Source organism: Lutra lutra, chromosome 13 (assembly GCF_902655055.1).
Source record: "Lutra lutra chromosome 13, mLutLut1.2, whole genome shotgun sequence".
Taxonomy (NCBI): Eukaryota; Metazoa; Chordata; class Mammalia; order Carnivora; family Mustelidae; genus Lutra; species Lutra lutra.
In genome coordinates, this window is record NC_062290.1 from 70,498,999 (window position 1) to 70,518,348 (window position 19,350).

The 19,350-nt window shown below is 46.9% G+C and overlaps 1 protein-coding gene and 1 non-coding gene across 3 annotated transcripts; both read right to left on the minus strand.

Annotated features, from left to right (window-relative positions):
- Window positions 1-7,307: 7,307 nt before the first annotated feature.
- Window positions 7,308-7,416, minus strand: LOC125084154 (U6 spliceosomal RNA). Its single transcript, XR_007122511.1, has one exon. It is a non-coding gene; the product is annotated as a U6 spliceosomal RNA (small nuclear RNA).
- A 6,357-nt stretch (window positions 7,417-13,773) lies between these two features.
- On the minus strand, window positions 13,774-18,947 carry KLF4 (KLF transcription factor 4). Of its 2 annotated transcripts, XM_047700718.1 has the most exons (5): window positions 18,326-18,907; window positions 18,092-18,212; window positions 16,434-17,430; window positions 16,170-16,334; window positions 13,774-14,886 (listed from the first exon to the last, which is right to left on the minus strand). In XM_047700718.1, exons 1-5 carry the CDS (start codon window positions 18,328-18,330, stop codon window positions 14,711-14,713), a joined length of 1,464 nt encoding a protein of 487 aa, XP_047556674.1. In that variant the 5' UTR covers window positions 18,331-18,907; the 3' UTR covers window positions 13,774-14,710. The 2 variants fall into 2 exon arrangements, with proteins under 2 accessions (XP_047556674.1, XP_047556673.1); XM_047700717.1 differs by having other exon boundaries at window positions 16,170-17,430; window positions 18,326-18,947.
- Between the last annotated feature and the right edge of the window lie 403 nt (window positions 18,948-19,350).

The following is a 19,350-nucleotide window of genomic DNA, read 5'->3' on the forward strand; positions in this document are numbered from 1 at the left end:
CTCTCTGCCTACTTGTGATCTCTCTCTCTGTGTCAAATAAATAAATAAATAAATAAATAAATAAATAACTTCTTTTAAAAAAAAAAAAGAGTGGACTTCAGTGAGACTCCCATCCAAGGCCTAGCCAGCTGATGGTGATGATGATGATGATGATGATGATGGCTATTCACTGACTACTTAACTATATACCCAGGTACTTGAGTGCATGGTCTCAAATTTATTTTTTGTCCGGTATTATTCACGTTAGCCAAAAGGAGGCAGCATTCCCGAGTTCCCGCGAGCAGGAAGCCAGTAAGTGACAAAGTCACTTGGACTTGGTGACAATCCACTTGGACTTGACTTTAAATTTCTTAACCCTGGGTCAGCCTCCGCAGAGGCAGAGGCAGAGGAGCGCGGGTCTCCCATGCAAAGGCGCCGCACGGGGAGCGGCGGTCCGGAGCCGCCCTGCGCCCGGCCGTCCGGCTGGGGGCACTGCAGACCGCGCTCGTCTCGGCGCCCGCCTCCAGCTCCCGGCGCCCCGGGCCGTTGCGTCCGCGTGCGCGATTCGCGCCCCCACCCCGCCCCCGCCAGCCCCGGACCCCAAGCGCCGTGCGCCCCGCGCCCCGCCCAGCGTGTGCTGGCGCTCAACCCCCACTTAGGCACGGAAAGCCTCCAGGAATAGGGTCTTCCGAAGTGGACCTGGTGCTCCGGGCACTGGGCCCTGCGGGGCATCTGGGGATTTAGACGCCTCTGGCTCCCGCCGGGCGGAGGAGGGGAACCCGGACAGAGAGCCGGGACTCCGCGATGATGTCTGTCTGCTGCCTCTTCACTCCACCCCGCGCATGCGGTCACCTACTCTCTTTCTATGCTGCGGAGTCCACACCCCAAGCAGCCGCCTCACCGAATTCTGACTTTGAACCCAAGCGCGGTCCCGAGTATGTGGTTTGGGCCACAGCCAGCAGGCGAGGCGCTCTGGGCCTCACTAAAAATCCCTGCGAGCGGGCATCGCTGTCGCTGGGGAGGGGACCCCACCTGAGGCCAGCCAAGGTGAGGTCACGCTTTCTGAAGTTACTCCCAGGGGAGTTAGGAGGCATCAATCCACTGACCTTGACCCTACCCGGGGTCACGTGGGACCCTGGCATTTAAGGTGGGCAATTTAACGAGGTGATAACGAAGTGAAAATGGTCTAGTAGCCTCTTGAATTTGAAGCCTGACTAAGGCTTTCTTTAGAAAGGAAGGTTTGTGAATAGGTCACTCCCACGGAACTCTGTTACCAGTAATAACCCCTGAATGTTAATTGGTCATAATTACCTTGTTAAAAGTCTGGTGGACCCCTCCAAGAGCTAAGAGGACAAGGGAAGGAAAGTTTCTGAGATTTACAACTGGGAGGGAAACATCATATTACTTTCTGCATTAGGTTATACATTAGCATACTTATTCAAGTGAATTTTCCGCTTTCAACTTTTGAAATATCTTTCCAATTCCCAACTAGTCTCTGGAAATTTAAAAAGGGGCGGCAGGAGGATTGGTGATGTGTATGCCACAGATGGAGATGGAAAAGCTGCCCAGAACATGTTGACATTTAAAAAAAAAAGTTAACATCCCCCCACACTTTAAAACTACGGTATTAGGAACAGAGTATAATGGCAAAAGTTACTCGTAGAACATCTGTTCCTTCCAATGGGAGGATTCCTTTCCTGCCAAGAATTTATGAATTTTATATAGGAGCTTGGTTCTGTTTGGGGAAAGGAGAAGGAAGCCGGCCAAGGCAGCCCCCTCCTCAGCATGGAATGCAAGGATGCTTTGCTTCTGACTTTGAGATAGTTTGTGGGGCTGCTGATGGGGCAAGACTTGCCTTCCAGAAGGACGTGGCTAAGAATGCAAAATCTCAAAAAAAAAAAAACTGCCACGCATAGTTTCAACTAGTAGGACCATACAAAGGAAGGTCAAGGCCGTAGGACTTGAAGACAACATTCCCATTCATAGGAGGCCTAATCCTTTTTAGAAGAGAAAGGAGAGCTTATAATTGGGATAACACGTAACCGACTGGTATCTTCATTCCAAGTGTTCCTTTCGTTTTCACATTGGCCAGATAGGCGGCTATCCATTCATCTCAAATACTGAGTCCCTTCAGCTGCCGTCAATTGTCCTTCGCTTTCACCCAAATGAGCCTGGTGACTGGAAGGTTTATCTTTCTAAAACCACCAGGGGGGTGCTCAGAAAAGCCATCTAGGTGAATAGGACACTAAATGGATTAGCAGTTGAAACATTAATGAGTCTCTTTTGACTCGAAGCAAGTTTATCTAAGGAGATTTCCAGTGGCCTCCTGCCATTGAAAGAACCTTCCACTATGGGGAGATCAACTTTTTACATTTTGAAGGAGACCGTTTTAGCTTCTTGATCTTTAAGTGGAATGAATTTTGTTTTCTTTTTAACTCAGGATTTAAATGAAACATTAACCAAAAAAAAAAAAAAAAAAAAAAGCCTAATCCGTTTAAGTATCAGGAACTTAAATTGTTCTGGGGCGCCTGGCTAGTTCAGTTGGCAGAACATGAGACTCCTCATCTCAGGGTCATGAGTTCAAGCCCCACACTGGGTGCTGAGCCTACTTAAAAAGAAAAGAGAATCTAAATTGTTCCTCTTTGACAGTGAGGGGGGAAAAAAACCACCAACATTAGGGTTTGGTGCACTTACTCAACTCAACAAATATTTATTGAGTACCTGCAACATGGCAGGCATTTTAGTAGAAATTGTCCTATCCTTCATTCAAAAGGGGAGCTAGACAACACACGGATGCAGCATATGTTACATCTCAAGTAACGAGAAGTGCCATGAGGAGAGATCGAGCATGTGAATGAGATAGAGAATAACAGGGGCAGGGTGTGATGGCTTTAATATGGTCAGGGAAGGCTGCCCCAAGGAATTGATCTTTGAGTGGTCCTTCTAGAGTTTTCTCAATGGGAATATACCCCAAAACACGTCAACGTGAATCTATTTTACCAAGTTGGATCTTACTATATAGCGTTTTCCCGTCTCATTAACTTCAGAACATTCTTCTTCGTGTGTAGGAAAATATATGGCTCAAGACCCTGGGACTCAGGATGCCTGGGGTGGCTCAGTTGGTTAAGTACCTTCAGCTCAGGTCATGATCCCCAGGTCCTGGGACTGAAACCACCTCAGGCTCCCTGCTCAGCGGGGAGCCTGCTTCTCCCTCTGCCTGCAGCTCTCCCTGCTTGTGCTTTCTCTCCCTCTCTCTGACAAATAAATAAATAGAACCTTAAAAAACAAAACAAAACAAAAAATATGGGACTCCGTAGAATCAGGTTTAAATGCCAGCCTCAATGCTCAATGGTTTGGGGATTCTAGGCTCTCGTTGCCTTAGCTTCCTCAGCCTTAAAATGAGGGGAATGATATGCCTATCTCACAGGGTCATTGTGGGAACTCAACGAAAAAAATGTATGTAAAATGTTGAGTATAGGAGCAGCATGCAGTAAATCTCAATAAGTGTTAGCTCTTATTTATTATCGTTTACCAGATCATTTTAATAGAGCATGGTAGTCCGTTCGAAGGATGTGCTAGGATTTACTTAACCATTGCCCTACTGTTGAACACTGAGAACTAAATACAAACCAAAGGCAGATGATACGAATGAACAAAAGGAGAAACATAAAACAGCAACAGAACAAAACCCGAATATAGAAAATGTGCCAAATCAACACATTTTCTAGGAAAGATTCATTTCCCTTCTGACATCCTTGATGCTGAATCACATCCACACATTAAAAACCTGTCTGCTTAAGGGATGGGGTAACTGGGTGATGGGCATTAAGGAGGGCATGTGATGTAAGGAGCATTGGGTATTTTTTTTTAAGGATTTTGTTTATTTATTTAGCAGAGAGAGAGAGAGAGAGATCACAAGTAGGCAGAGCAGCAGGCAGAGTGAGAAGGGGAAGCAGGCTCCCCGCTGAGCAGAGAGCCCAGTGCGGGGCTGGATCCCAGGACCCTGAGATCATGACCTGAGCCTAAGGCAGAGGCTTAATTCACCGAGCCACCCAGGTGCCCTAGGAGCCCTGGGTATTATATAAGACTGATGAATCACTGGCCTGTACCTCTGAAACCAATAATACATTATATGGGTCGCCTAGGTGGCTCAGTGGGTTAAAGCCTCTGCCTTCGGCTCAGGTCATGATCCCAAGGTCCTGAGATCGAGCCCCATATTGGGCTCTCTACTCAGTGGGGAGCCTGCTTCCTCTCTCTCTGCCTGCCTCTCTGCCTACTTGTGATCTCTGTCAAATAAATTTTAAAAAATATATGTTAATTAATTGAATTTAAATGTGAATTTTTTTTTTTTTAATCTGTCCATTTGCCACCTATGCCTAGGTTAGGGGACCCCTGGGCCTTGTCTGTTAATTTATGGCCTCATGTGCAGGCTGAGAATGAAGACCTGGAGAAGTCAGGCCAGAATGAGGTCCTGCAGTGACATAACTGTGGGGTACTTAAGCCTCAGCCCTCTTCCTTGAGTGAAGGAGCCTTCAGGTGACACGTTCTTTTGAACTTCTTTCCAGCTATCTTTGGTTTGTTCCTTGAGTACGAGCTAACTTCCAGGCTTTGCCCCTGTGCTGTGAAGCATCTTCCCTGCCTCTGAGATCTGAAATGGCCCTCTGAGTCATTTGTTCATGCCCTGTAGCACATACTCAGATCTATTTTAGGTTGAGATCCCATTTAGGGGAAAGAGGATTATCTTTAGATATTGGGAGCAGCAGCAGAATGTTTGTTGGCAGAGCGTTCTGGAAGGTGGCAAAGCGGGAGTGTCTCCCATGGGACGAGACTGAGAACGTGGGCTCAAGGCACTGCATGCCGACAGGCCACTCCCCTGGGCTAATGTCACCGTCCGGCGGTGTTCTCCATTGAGGGGGGCTACAAAGTACGAGCTCTTCAGCAACAGAGACTTTCTTTGGCTTACCTCCAAGTGGCCGCGCTCTCAAGAGGGCTCCAGGTCTTTATTCTAATTGGTTACATGTATAAAGCGCTCTGGAATCGTTGAATGAAATATTTGAGAGGAAAAGCAATGGCTTATTTACTCTTGATTTTATAGAGGCTGTGGGGGTGCTGTGATGCAGAAACAGATTGTCCTTTCTTGAGTCATTCTCCGAACTGGATCATAGAGGAATGCGGTGTATTTTTAATAGAATGACAGATAAGATTACTTGTTTCTATTAGCAAGAGGGATGGGTTAGGTCAGTCTTGTCCATGTAGCTTCCTGTGCACCAAACATATCCCCTGTTTAGATTAAAAAATAAGCACATTCCAAGGAGGTGAGGAGCAGATAATCCTTCAAATGAAATTAGCTTTACTTTATCTGGGTGGCAGTTGTGATGTGGCAGAAAGAGCCTGGGACTAGGAGCCAGGTTGACCTGGGTTCTGATCACAGGGGAGGGTATGACCTTGGGCAAGTCACTTGACTCCTGTGGCCCTCAGTCTTGCCCACTACAAAATGGGTATGATAACAAATTCTTAAACATCTAGCAAAATCCTGGACATATCATCGGTGCTCTATGAATGTGAATACTTTTCATCAACCTCCAGCTCATACAGTCAACAATTCCAAGTCCTGGTGCCAAGCACATTCATCCTGACGCACAAGAAATGTTCTCCTGTGGTCAGTGATGATAAAGGAGCAAGAAACTAAAGAGTTAAAAAGAAAACAAACAAATAAACCACGCGTCCTAAACCCACAATCTAAGAAATCGTCCCTCCTCACGCAGTTTCTATTCTAGGTTTTATGTTGCCAATCTGGGAATATTGTCAAAGCAAATATTAGTTAAAAGTTGTTTACCAAGGGACAGGTAATTAAATAGTGTGTACAGCGGAGAGTATTGTTATCACAAACCTAAAATAATTTTTCTCTAACCTTTATTTATAAAGGGAGACGTTGGACAGAAGTGTTCAAATGTGTCCCGAGGCGGTCAGAGGACTTTTTTTCTTGTTACTTCCTTTTGTAGACCCAGTGTCCGATTGGACCACCATAGTGCTTTCTTTTTTTGGTTGGTTGTTTTTAAACAAAGTGCCCGTGCTGATTCTGATTAAGGAAATAAATGAAATATGTGTGTACCTATACCCTATGAATTACTTGTCAGTTCCTAAATAGATTGATTACTCCATCAGTATGGCTGGAGCCCAAGTAGACTCCACCATTCAGAGAGAAAAATCAATCTATTACACTCCTTTAATCAGTGCAAACTTTGGCTAAGCAGTTTTATCGATTTTTTTAACATACAGTATCGATTGTGTATCAGGACAAGAAAATGAAAATGAAGAACTCTGAAGAGGTCACGCATTTCCAAATGCAAATTGAGATCCAAACATTAAACAATAGGGATCTTCTAATCCTTTTACAAAGGCACAAATTGCAAATCAGACTCCCATGCCAGAGTGGCTTTGCCTAACAAAGTCTTTAATGCAAAGAATCCCTTAGGCAAAGACTCCTCTGTTTCTACAAGCTTCGGCACCAAAAGAGCCTTAGATGTCAGTTATGCTCCCTAGCTATAAAGTTAATTGTGCCTAAAAAAATGAGGTTGTCCCCCTGGTCTAGATATACAATCTCCAAAACCATGGAAAGGTGTCTTGGTTTGCAGATTAAGTTTCATTTTGCCTGAATCATTAATTCCAACAGAAGTTCGAAATATTTTGTTGAATAAGGCTGAGACGTTCATGCTAAACCTGAATAACACGTTTTAACATGCTTTAGCATGCACCTGATAAACAAATTGGATGTATCCAGAACAATAAGCAATCAAGAAAATTGTGGGGGAAAAAATGGTGTATGTCATTGTAGTTCATGTGGTTGAATCTGTCAAAGAACTATCCAATCACTTTCTAAGAGAGGTAAACAATTTTTACTGGCTGGTTTTTCACTGCAGTCACATTTTATACCCCCATGGGGCAGTTCTACCTGGAGGAAATATATCTGCAGACTTGCGTATTTACATTTTCTTATTCACCTTTGGCTCCCCTGCCCTTTGCACCAGTGGCTGGTCAAGTAGGTAGATTATATATGTTTGAACGGAATTGCAGGAGAAGAGAAAGAAGCAGAACAAAGCCAGAAGTATATATTAACACTTCTGTGGAATGGCTCCTATGTTCCTCTGTAGAAGGAAACAGGGGTTAGTATTATAGTACCTGACTCAGCTGGCTGACAGTACTTTAGAAGTACTAGAGAGAGCAATCAAATACTTTTTCGGACCTCAGCTCACAATGTGACACTGAATTGAGAATGTTTTTTATTCCCTCTGGGTTATTTTTCCTTTCTTCCTGTCTCCCCCCCCCCTTATTATATGGAACATTTCAAGAATTTGCATGTCCTCCTCGCACAAGGGGGCCCTGCTAATCTTCCCTGTGTTGTTCCAATTCTAGTATATGGACTGCCAAAGCAAGCTCCAGAACTTTCCTTTTAAAACCATCCTTTTTGCATGGTGTTTTAAAAATTCTTTATGCCCCTCTAAGCTTCCCTTGGGTCCTCAGGATACAGCCTTCAGCTGCTGGCCTGTTGACCCCAAATGAGGTCATTAGTGGTTGGTGTTCTGATCTGAACTTGATGTGACCTTGGGCAAGCCTAGCTTTTTTAGATGGTCCTCCATTTTCTTCTGGAGTGGAATGGTCTTAAAGACACTTTCCAGCTCAGAAAGTCCATGGAATTTTATTTATATATTTATTTATTTCAAAATCTATGTTAGTTTCTAGCTTTAGGGTTTGCAATCCGTTCCCCATTCCTCTGTGAGGCTGAGAGGAGGCACTTTGACAACTTCCTGCAGGATTTTCTAGATTCAGTTTACTTAGACATGTTCAAAAGTCAGAAAACTGCTGTCATGCAAGCAGGAAGGAGAGTTCAAGCTTAAAGAGCAGCAAACCAGGTGGGTAGTGGTTTCACAGCCACCGGCGGTTGACCCTCCCTTATTAGGATGGACGGGCTCACCCAGGATCCTGTAAAGTGTCTTTGTTAAGCCTGTCTTTCTTTCTTTCTTTCTCTTTCTTTCTTTCTTTCTTTCTTTCTTTCTTTATATTTATTTTTAAGGATTTTATTCATTTGCCAGAGAGAGTGCAAGGTTGGGGGACGAGGGGTAGGGAACAGGCAGGGGGAGTGGCAGGCAGAGGAAGAAGCAGACTCCCCGCTGAGCAAGGAGCCATTGTGGGATTCATCCCAGGAGCCTGGGATCATGAGACCAAGGCAGATGCTTAACCTACTGAGGCACCCAGGCATCCCTTTGTTAAGCTTTTAAAGTGTGATTAAAAAAAAAAAAAGAATACTTCATTGTCATAGGTATAGAGGACACTTACAATTTTGTTCTTGAAGAGAGGCACAGTAGACCTCCAAGGGTAAGGATAAAACATTGCCTTTTTGGGAACTGCTTCCAAATTCTGGCTTCCTGAAGGCCATGTCCAGTGATCCCTTGTTTCCTGTGGGTCTCCTGACACCCATCTGCCTCCCCCAAATCACAAAAACCCCTAAATGAACAAAATTCTTTCCAGAATCAAAGCAGAAATTCACCTGGCAAGAAGGAGTCATCTGAAGAGAGATGCCAGGACCGGGGGCTAACTATTCCATAACCGATTAATTTTTTTTTTCAATTAAATCCAGTAATTCTGGGTATTCAAGGGCAAATAAGGGAAGCTTCCAGTGCCCTCCAGGAACTCATTTCTGTTGGAGGAGCCAGACCCATAAAACTTTGTAATATGTGAGGATAAGAGTTTAATGAAAGATCTAGATCGATTGAAATGAAGATTTTTAATAAAAGAAGGTTAAATAGGAGCTTGTCAGGGGACTATGGGTTTTTCCAGAAGCATTAGAGACCCACATCAGCAAGCAAAGACCCACATCTGCATTGGGGGTCAAGAGTAGTTTAGCACAGTTGGTACAATTAAGGAGTGATTGGATATTTAAGAAGAAAATACTGGACACTTGGTAGTGGCCACAGTTGGAAGGCTGACCATGTTAAATCTTTATCCACTTTATCAGGAACTGGGGACCATGGGACATTAAGGAGTAGGGGAAGGGGTGGCCAGATCTGTTTGAACAGGAGAGCCATGTGCTAGGCCAGGACTGGGGATCAAAACAGGAACTTTTTCATCCACCTCCAACTCAATAGATTTTGCTCTTGGTGTAGAGACCAGCTTAAGAAACATCTGTGGGAAACTCGGGCTTCCCTGTCAGACTACCTCGAAATAGTACATTGGTTGGGAGACAGAATGTCTGGGTTTTTTTTACTTTTTAGAGGATTTATTGGAAGAACCTGGATATCGGCAAATCCTTCTAAATTGGGGTATATACATTTTTATGTAACCTTACCTGCCCAGCAGACTGAGGACGGAAGTATCAGGAGAAAAATGCTTTGAGTATGTCAACAAGAATGAGAAACAAAAATCAAACACTAACTTGTAAAGGGAACCTCAGTTTCCCCTTTCATAAAATGGAGGTGGGAGAGGGAACTCCCACCCCTCCTCTGTTGTGAGGATCTACTGAGGTAAAGGAGAGTGTACAGGCTTCAGAGGTGTCACCGGGGTATGCAGAAGGAAGGGGTTACTATATACCAACGAAAAGTGACCTGATCAGACAGGACACATGCTTCCTGAAACAGTCCCTTCCATCTGTCGTGTCTAAGGGACTCTGCCTGTGGCTGACACAGATTCATTTACCTCCCTAGCTTTCAGCGAGTGTATCTAGAGTTCCTTCAGTATCTCTGTAAAGTTTTCTCTACCAATTTTAGTTGGGGTTTTTTTTTTTTTCCTCTTTTAGCTTCTAAGTGGGTATGCAGATACAGCATCTGAGTGTCTCAGGGGTTCAGCCACCATTCAGTAACCTGCTGATTCAGTGCCAGTGAGTACAAATCGAAACAGCATAGGTGACATGGGTTTTAGAATCCTACTCAACGCCCCCTGGGCTGGACAGGTTTGACTGCTTGCCCTCACTGACTTCAGATCATTGCCAAACCTCCACCTGAGGGCCCATCCATCAATCGGTCTCTCTACCTACCTACCTATGTCTACATAAAGAGCTATTCTCGTCTTTTGCTCTGTTTAGAGGATCACATACGATGGACATGAAACATAAAAGGATGACAAATGGTCCTCCCACTTTAGGAGATCATTATAATTATTGTGCAGTATGAGTGAAAAATGCTGTGCTAGGTGCAGTCAGATGTCAAAAGGATTCCGGAAATGTGAAGTTACTTTCCGCGGTTGTGAAGTTGTGTTTGTATTTATTTCCTCCTTTTCCTTTAAGAACAAGTGGAGGACTTTCAGGAGGGCAGGTGGCAACATGCTGAGTTGTCTAGGGTGCCAGAGAAGACCAAAGCGATTCGAAAGTGTTACATCAATGGTATCGTGGAAAACAATTAAAAAAGGTGGACTCCCCATGTACGTGATGCCAGAGAAGCAGTCTGATTGACGCTCCTACCCTAGGCACCCTCCTCCTGCCCAGCTAAGCTAACTGGCTCTGGGAGCCTTCTAGATGTTAGCCCGAAAGAGTTTCTGTGTTTATGCTAATATGGCAGCCGTTGGTTTCCTCCCTGTTTTGACCACAACCAGGGCATTGAAGCTCTAGGTACCTTCCTCAGGGTTTAAGAATATTTGTTTTTCAGGAGATGGTAAGAAATTTACTCAAGATTTACTTTTTTGTTCTAAGGTAAAGGCTTCCAAAGGGTGTTGGTTTCCAACTTTCGTTTTAGTTTCACTTAATATGAAAAAAAAAAAAAAGGTTTTATTTTCGTAGAGCATTCTGATTCTAACAGTAGTTCCTTTGCATTTTCACAGGTAGAACATTCCGTGATACATTCCACAGCATTCATCAGGTAGAGAGCTCTTGGTAGTTTTATATGAAATATGATTGAATGACTGCATGTGAACAGCGAATGATGGTTTCATAAACAAACTTTAGGAACCATAGATTCAGTTTAGCGCTATAAAAACATGTCACGATGGGCGCCTCGGTGGCTTAGTCAGTTAAGCCTCTGCCTTCGGCTCAGGTCATGATCCCAGGACTGGGATCGAGTCCCACATCGGGCTCCCTGCTCAGCCGGGAGCCTGCTTCTCCCTCTCCCTTTGCCGCTCTCCCTGCTTGTGTTCTCTGACAAGTAAGTAAAATATTAAAACAAAAAACAAAAAACATGTCACTATACACTAGCCTCTAGAAGGCACTAATATGAAGAAATGGAATACATAAAGTATATAATAAGTAAAATGAGAGAAGAATGGAATACATAAACTGAAAAGGTTGGTGTCTATGTGTTTAAGAGAGGAGGAAGGGGGGGCAGAAACTAGAATATGGACTACAAATTCACTTAGGTATGTGTGATGGTGTATTGAATGGGGCCTCAGAAGCCGGAGCATACAATAGAACAGGTGGCTGCTGAATTTAGATACTCCCATATATCAAAATCAAACAGGTACCTTCCCTGCTTATCTTTTAATATTTTTCCTGTGGACCTGCTTCCATGGCAAAAGGAGTGCCTCACCTGGGCTTTCTCCCATGTAAAGAAATTACATGTAAAAATTGTTAATCTCCAAATATGAAATGTTTCATGTTTCTAAAAATGGAACAGTCTTTAAATGGAAAAAAAAATTATTCCCTTTGACCAACCTACTTGAGATGGTGAAGGTTCTTGTTCTAACAAACTGAAACAGAATGGATGATAGGGAGTTAAGCAGGTTTTCAGGAAGCGTATTTTGCCGGAAAAGACATTTCGCTGGACAAGAAAGAGATAGACTGAAAAGATATGTTGATGTGTTGGAAACACCATTGTTCATCTTTTGTGTGTGTGTGTGCGCGCGCGCACAAGTTAAAATCTAGGACATATAAAATTAAATGTCATAAGAAAATGTAATAAGTAAGCATCTCAATTGTTAGGTGCTCTTTATTATACAGTATAAACGGCTCTGTAATGTGGTAATGACAGGACATCTCGGCACTCAGAACTGATAGGTACGAGAGTAAATAGTTTTGTTTTTGTGTGTGTGTGTGTGTGCACGTTAAATAGTTTTGTCCTGCGCCATTTTTGGAAAATCTGGATACTGAAGCTTGCTTTTTCAGGCTAGAAAACGTCAACGCCAAGTGATGTTTCCCAGTGACATCAGAAACATTTTAATTAATATGTTGTGGTATTTGGGGATGTTTCTCCTATTTGAGGTAATAAGCACTTAGCAAACATGAAGATGGTTATCAGCCATTCAGTAAACACTTTTCATACACAACCATGTGCCAGAAGTGTGTGTGTTAAGAGAAAGGTGAATTAGAGCAACCACCACAATGTAACAGAGAAATACGTTCCAGGCTTCTTGCTTAAATGCCTTTAACTGCTTTTAAAAATCAAGCCTAAATATTTGCACCTGCATTCTTAAAAAGTTTTCCCATGTTAGAAACTGCAGAAACTACAGGAAACTGTAGAAAATCTAAAATGGAGAAAGACAGTGTTAGTATTTGCTATTTCCTTCCAGTCCTTCCTCTTAAGATGTTTCTGATGCTTCCCTCTCTCCTTCAATGCACATACACTAAGTTATACAATTAGGAATCATACGGTTTATACTCCTAGGTCCTGCTTTTTCCACTTAACATACCATGAGCATTTTTCCGTGTCATTAAATATGCTTTGAATATGTTCTTGGCCACATAAAATTCCATCCTATCGATGCACCTGTTTTCTTTTAAGCTAAGACACATGCCGTGTTTTTCCAGTCATGCTGGACTCTTGAAAGCCAAGGAAAATACTTCATGTTGATCCACTGTAAGGCTCTTAAGAATTTGTTTTCTATTTTTAAGATGCACCCACACTTTGGACACAATGTATAATGGATAGTTAATAAGCAGCCTAAAGAAGGTGTCAGCTTGTTTGCTTAACGATGTTGGTCACCCGCATCACCATAACAAATTTATCAAGTGCCAACAAGGGTCACAAATGCTTCTTCCATTTTGTAACCTCCACAAACAAAAGTCAAACTCTTGTGTACTCACTCTCAAGAAAGGGTCTGTGCAGTTTTAAAGCCGAGTTAACTTCAGAAATATGCAACCAGCTTACAAAAACACCACTTAAAGATGTGCTTAAACTTTATGCCATAAGTTTGTGACAGAGTACTTTCTAATTAATGCATTTCAGTCCGCTGAGTTTGCAGAGAAGATAGATGAAATTTTAAAACATTCTGCCAGAAAATTTGGTTCTAACCTCTTGAGGACTCTTAACTACTCTATCTGTAACACACATGAAGCATAAATGAATCCTTTAATCCTCAGGAGGGCACTGTGGAACTATGTTCTTAGGGTTCTCTGCAGTGGGAAATTTCTTTTGTTCCTCAAATTGTTCTGAGTGCAAGGCAGGGCCCCTAAAAGGTTTTTATATTTTCATTTAATTTTAAAGAGAAACCATAAGGATCTTTTAAAATATGAAACTGGAATGTATTTTATGAATACTTTCCTATATACTTTCCTATTAAAAATTGAGCATACTGAAGAATGACAGGGTGGTGTCTACCTGGAAATTCATGTTTAGGTAAGGAAATTGCTTTCATGTACTTTTTACACAAAGAGCAACCTGAACCAGGTCAAGTTTACTTCTATGATCTCCAATAGGTTCCAGCCTCACAACTTCAATAGTTTGCACAGTAAAACTAGCCTTAAAAACATCCTCCTTTACCTTTAATCTCTTGAGATGAAGTTTGGCCTTTCAGTGTGCCTTTCCCATGCCCGCCTGTGTTTAAACTGAAATTTCTAGGACATGCTTTTTCCAGAGGAGAAACAGAACAAAAGCAATATTCAGATAAAATATTATAGGTTTATTTAAAACTTAATTCTCACCTTGAGTATGCAAAATACAAACTCCACAAAATGTTCATTTTTTACTTTGTAGTTTACAAATATACAAAATAGAAGTTTGCTTAAATTTATATTACATATTTATTAAGGCAAGGAACTATATAGAAAAAAAAACATTTGTTCTGCTTAAGGCATACTTGGGAATAAACCATTGTACAAATTATTGCACATCTGAAACCACAGTGCATAACAGACTGTCTGCATAAAAATGTTAAAGAAGTAAACCAGGCATATTTACCTGACTTAGGTCATAAATGTAGATCGGAAGACAAAAATAGATTTTCCTTGTCAAAGTATGCAGCAGTTTGAGAACTTTGGCTTCCTCATTTGGTACCTTTAGAACCAAGACTCACCAAGCACCATCGTTTAAGTTATTAAAAACACATTTTCTGTACCTGAATTTCTTCCTCTTCTTCTAAATATCATAATAATGGCTTTTTAGAAGGCAAAGAGAATACAAGGTGATCTTTATGCTTATACTGCTTCGAACACAATTCAAGGGAATTCTGGTCTTCCCTCCCCCACAACTCATGGATCTAATTTATACCCTGATATCCACACCTTCCAGTCACCCCCTTGGTGTTTTTGTAAGTCCAGGAATATTCAAGTTGGCTTTAGCAATGGAATGATAGAAGATCCAGTCACAGACCCCATATCTGTTCTTTGATTTGTCTTCTGGTTTCCTTGTGTCTCCTGATTATCCATTCACAAGTTGGCTTGTTGGGAACTTGACCATGATTGTAGTGCTTTCCAGCTGGGATTCTCCCCTCCCCCCCTCCCCGGAGTTGGGAGGGGGGAGACAGTGTGAAAGATTAAAAAAAAAAAATACTGAATTCTCTCTTCTGGCAGTGTGGGTCATATCCACTGTTTGGGGATTTAAAAGTGCCTCTTCATGTGTAAGGCTAGGTGGTCCGACCTGGAGAAGGCCCGGTCGCACTTCTGGCACTGGAATGGGCGGTGCCCGGTGTGTTTGCGATAGTGCCTGGTCAGTTCATCAGAGCGGGCAAATTTCCACCCACAGCCGTCCCAGTCACAGTGGTAGGGTTTCTCACCTGGCAGAGGAAAAGAAACCCGGTGAAGCCATCCATACCTAACACAGAAATGACCAAACTGGAGCCTGAATGGCAAACCAACTCGCCGCAAACATCCTACTCTGAAAGCAGCCAGAGAAGTTTTTAGACCAATTCAAGGCCACACTCAATTTCGTATCATAAATTGAAATATTAAACCTAAATATTCTTTGGGGTTTTTTTGTTTCTGTGTTTGTTAGGGAACAGACCTACACTTCTATATTGCTAACATTTTCATTCTCTTAAGCCCAAATATCATCGTGGTAGATAAAATCTGTCCGCTAGTTAGTCTCTCTCCCCCACCCAAACCACTCACTCACATCTTGTATCCCACTACAACTGGGGTCGAAAACGCCACCAGCAACTAGTTTTTCTGCATCAGCATTTCTATTATTTTCCTCAGTCCTACCCCTAAAATGACCTTATGTACCTATACTTAAACGACATGAAAAATTCTCTGCAAGTGACCATCTTAAACCACAATCTTAACCATCACAACCGCTTAATTCTTGAAATTCAAGTAAAACCTACTTACCAAGGCTACAACTAAAAATAAAAAGCAGTATGAAATTTGGGACCAACCAGTGAAAACTGCCTAAAAATTAAAAACTAGTAACAAGGGGCGCCTGGGTGGCTCAGTGGGTTAAAGCCTCTGCCTTCGGCTCAGGTCATGATCTCAGGGTCCTGGGATCCAGCCCCGTATCGGGCTCTCTGCTCAGCAAGAAGCCTGCTTCCTCCTCTCTCTGCCTGCCTCTCTGCCTACTTGTGATCTTTCTCTGTCAAATAAATAAATAAAATCTTTAAAAAAAAAAAAAAAAAACTAGTAACAAGACCTAACATACTTTTGCACTGCAACGTGTTAGTCTCTTGTAAGATTTTAAGTATCTCTACACCTAACTTGGGGTAGGAACCCACAACCTGGAGATCAAGAGTTGCGCCAGCCAGGCGCCCCCAAAGTGTAATAGTTTCTTGATTACAAGGCCAATGCTTTGCTCAAACAAGGAGAGACCCACAAGCAGCCTGGAATCTCCCTGCCTTTCAGAAGCCTAATAGAACTGCATATTCAAGCACTGATACCATCCATTAAGCAAAAGGCTCTTGGGCAAAAAAGGAGGCGCCGGTTTGGTTTGCTGTTCTCGCCTCTGATCCAAGAGATGGAGGAGATAGACTGCCCCACTTCTCCAAGGGAGGCCCTGAGAATGTCCACAGTTAACCAATGGGGCTGCAGACCAACCCCCCGCCCCCCGCAGTTTCTGTTCTCCTACCTGTGTGGGTTCGCAGGTGTGCCTTGAGATGAGAACTCTTCGTGTAGGTTTTACCGCAGCCTGCGTAATCACATGTGTGAGTGGCGGTCCTTTTCCGGGGCCAAGATCTTCTCCCCCTCTTTGGTTTCGGCTCCTCCGGCATGCAGGAACCAGGAGGCATGAGCTCTAAGGGTGAAGAAGGTGGGGTCAGCATCATCCCCTGCTCCCCGGAGGGCTGGCACAGGCAAGGCTCCCCAGCCCGAGCTATGAATCCCCAGGACTGACCTTGGTAATGGAGCGGTGGGACCTGTGGCTGCATCTGGTCTGGCAAGAAGGGTGGGTAGTTGGGTCCCGGGTGGGGATGAAAGCCCGGGGGTAGCGATAGGGCAGGATGACAGTCCCTGCTGCTCAGCAGTTCCTCCGCACCCAGGGTCGGGGTAGTCCTGTTGGGGAGCTGCCGCCCCAAGGGGAAGTCGTGTGCTGGTGGTCGGTGGCCATTACTGAGAGGGGGTCCAGTGCCCAAGTGGGCCTCTAGGGGCCGACCAACCGTGCACGACGAGACTGCCTCCTGCTTTATTTTGGGGCACATGCGCGGAGGCCCGCCGCTGTAGGGCGCCACCACGACGGGGTGGCTGCCATCCGGGCTGCCTTTGCTAACACTGATGACCGACGGGCTGCCGTAGTCGCTGCCAGGGCCTGCACTCAGCGACGCCTTCAACACAAACTTGCCCATCAGCCCGCCACCTGGCGGCTGCGGCTGCTGCGGCGGGATGTACACTGGGTCCAATTCGGGCCGAAGCAGCTCAGCTACGAAGCCGCCCGAGGGGCTCACGTCGTTGATGTCCGCCAGGTTGAAGGGAGCTGTGGGAGGAGGCACAGACTCCCGGCCATAGAGGAGACCGCCGCCGCCAGTGCTGCCCGGCGCCACGCCCGGGTCCCCTCCGGGCCGGATCGGATAACTGAAGCTGCAGGTGGAGGGCGCGCTGGCAGGACCGCTGCTCGATGGGGAGGACGATGACGACGCTGACGCCGACGAGGACACGGTGGCGGCCACTGACTCCGGATGGGACAGCGAATTGGAGAGGATAAAGTCCAGGTCCAAGAGATCATTGAACTCCTCCGTCTCCCTCCGGGGTAGGAGAGCAGGATTGGTGCCGCCACACGCCGCGCCGACTCCGCCGCTTTCCAGGTCGGTGGCCACCGTCGCCGCCGCCAGGTCGTAGGGGCGGCCGGGAAGGACGGGGGGAAGTCGCTTCATGTGAGAGAGCTCCTCCCGCCAGCGCTGCGGGTACAGGACGGAGGAGAGAAACCGTCAGTACTGGTCCCCTGCTGCCATACCACATACTGGTGACCCTGCCCGCGCCTATACCGCCCAGGCACCGGGACCAGAAAGACACGAAGCGCCGGCAGACTCCAGGTGCCAGTGCTGCGATCTCGGCCCAATCCCGGGCCGGAGAGAGGCGGTGCGTCGGTTTTCAGAATACTGTGTCTGCCCGATTGCGTGAGAGCAAGCGCCGCGGCTGGGCAGCTCCGGTGCTTCCCCAGCCAGATCCCGGGGACGCTCCAGCCACCCTTGGAATTGGGACACCGAGGATCTCCCTATGCGCCCTCACCACGCGTACGCCTACGCGCCAAGCTCACTCGGGCCCAGCCAGTGTCCAGGGACCCATTCACCTCCCGTCCGGTGGCCCCCGCGCCAGCCCAGCAGCCTGAGAGTTACAAGACGTGTGCGGACCGGGTGTGCGCCCCCGGCGGCTCCCCAGCGTCCGGACCACACGCATATACAACCCAGCCAAGGACACGGAAACCATCGTAAAACGACTTCGGGGCCGGTGCGGTGGCCCCTCCGCCGGGTGGGTCTCGAGGACCCCTGGGCTCCGCCCGTCCCTACCCCACCCACATAAGGCCACTGGACGCTGCCAACCTCTCCGGACAGTACTCACGTTATTCGGGGCACCTGCTGGACGCAGTGTCTTCTCCCTTCCCGCGGGGCCGGACGCGAACGTGGAGAAGGACGGGAGCAGTGCGTCGCTGACAGCCATGTCAGACTCGCCAGGTGGCTGCCTGCGGGCCGGGCGGGGCAGAGGCCGGAGTGAGGGGGGCCACTCTCGACCGCCGCTCGGGTGCGTCCCACCGGCCTTCACCACCCTCTACCCCGCGCCCCACGCTGCACCTACCTCATTAATGTGGGGGCCCAGGAGGTCCTCGGGAGTTCAAAGCAGTGGGGGTACCCAAACCCCAAAGTTAGGAGGAAAAAAGAAAAGGCTTAGAAACGGAGCCAAAACCAAAACCCCAAAATTGCCCGAAATCCTTCTTTGGGTTGAATATAAACAGGAGACGCCTTAAGAAAAGTTCCTTTGTATATGAAAGTTCTTGAAAGTTGTAAACTCGTAAAAACAGACGATCCGCAAGGCGGTAAGTAGGTCCGGTGGCCGAGCTGAGCTCTCTTCGCCTCAGCAGCGTCCTCCACCACTGTCGCGGTCGCCGCGGCTGTCGCCGTGGGCGCTGGGGCTGTGGCCGGGTTGACGGGCGGGCGGCGCCGCCAGGTGAGACTGGCCGCAGCGGCGCGGATCTGCGGACTGGGCGGCGGCGCGGGGTGCGGAGTCCGGGGGGCTGCGCCGGGCGCGCGGGGCCATGGGCGCTGGCCGCGGGCGGGTGGGTGGGTGGGGGGCCGGAGGGGCGGGGAGGGGCACTTGGCGGCTCCCAGTGCCGCCGCCGCCCGCCACCGCCTCTGCTCCCCGCGCGCCCACAGCCGCGCTCGCTGTCTCGGGCCGGGGAACTGCCGGCGGCCGCCGCGCGCTCCTTACTTAACTTCTCGGCTCCCGCCCTACCCCCGCCTCCTACCCGCTGTACGCCGCGGCCCGCCGCCAGGCCCCGCCCCCTCCCTTTCTTCTCCCCTCCCTCCTACGGCCCCTCCGCGCGTTGCCATGGCAGCTAAATAAACAAACTCGGCGCACGTGGGGGCGGGGGGGAGGGAGGGGCGCGGGCGGGGCCCGGCCGAGCCCTGACGCCAGCCCCGCAGCTGGCGAGCAGGAGCCGCGCTGACGCCGGCGGTGGCGGCCCCGGCGGCGGCGGCGGCGGCTGTCCCGGTGCGGGGCGGTGCGTACTGGGCGCACGTCCGGTCGCTCTGCGACCGGGGCAGTCTGCGTCGCGGTGGTCCGCTCCGGGGGTTCGAAGCCCGTGGCGGAGGAGTCTGGTAGGG

Bases quoted from the DNA above. Each gene is read 5' to 3' on its own strand.
- KLF4 (XM_047700717.1), bottom strand. The intron at 17,431-18,091 runs GTGAGTACTGTC...CTGTACCCGCAG, and splicing joins CAGCAGGTGCCCCGAATAAC to CGCTGGCGGGAGGAGCTCTC. The intron at 14,887-16,169 runs GTAGGAGAACAG...TTCCTCTGCCAG, and splicing joins ACACCTGCGAACCCACACAG to GTGAGAAACCCTACCACTGT.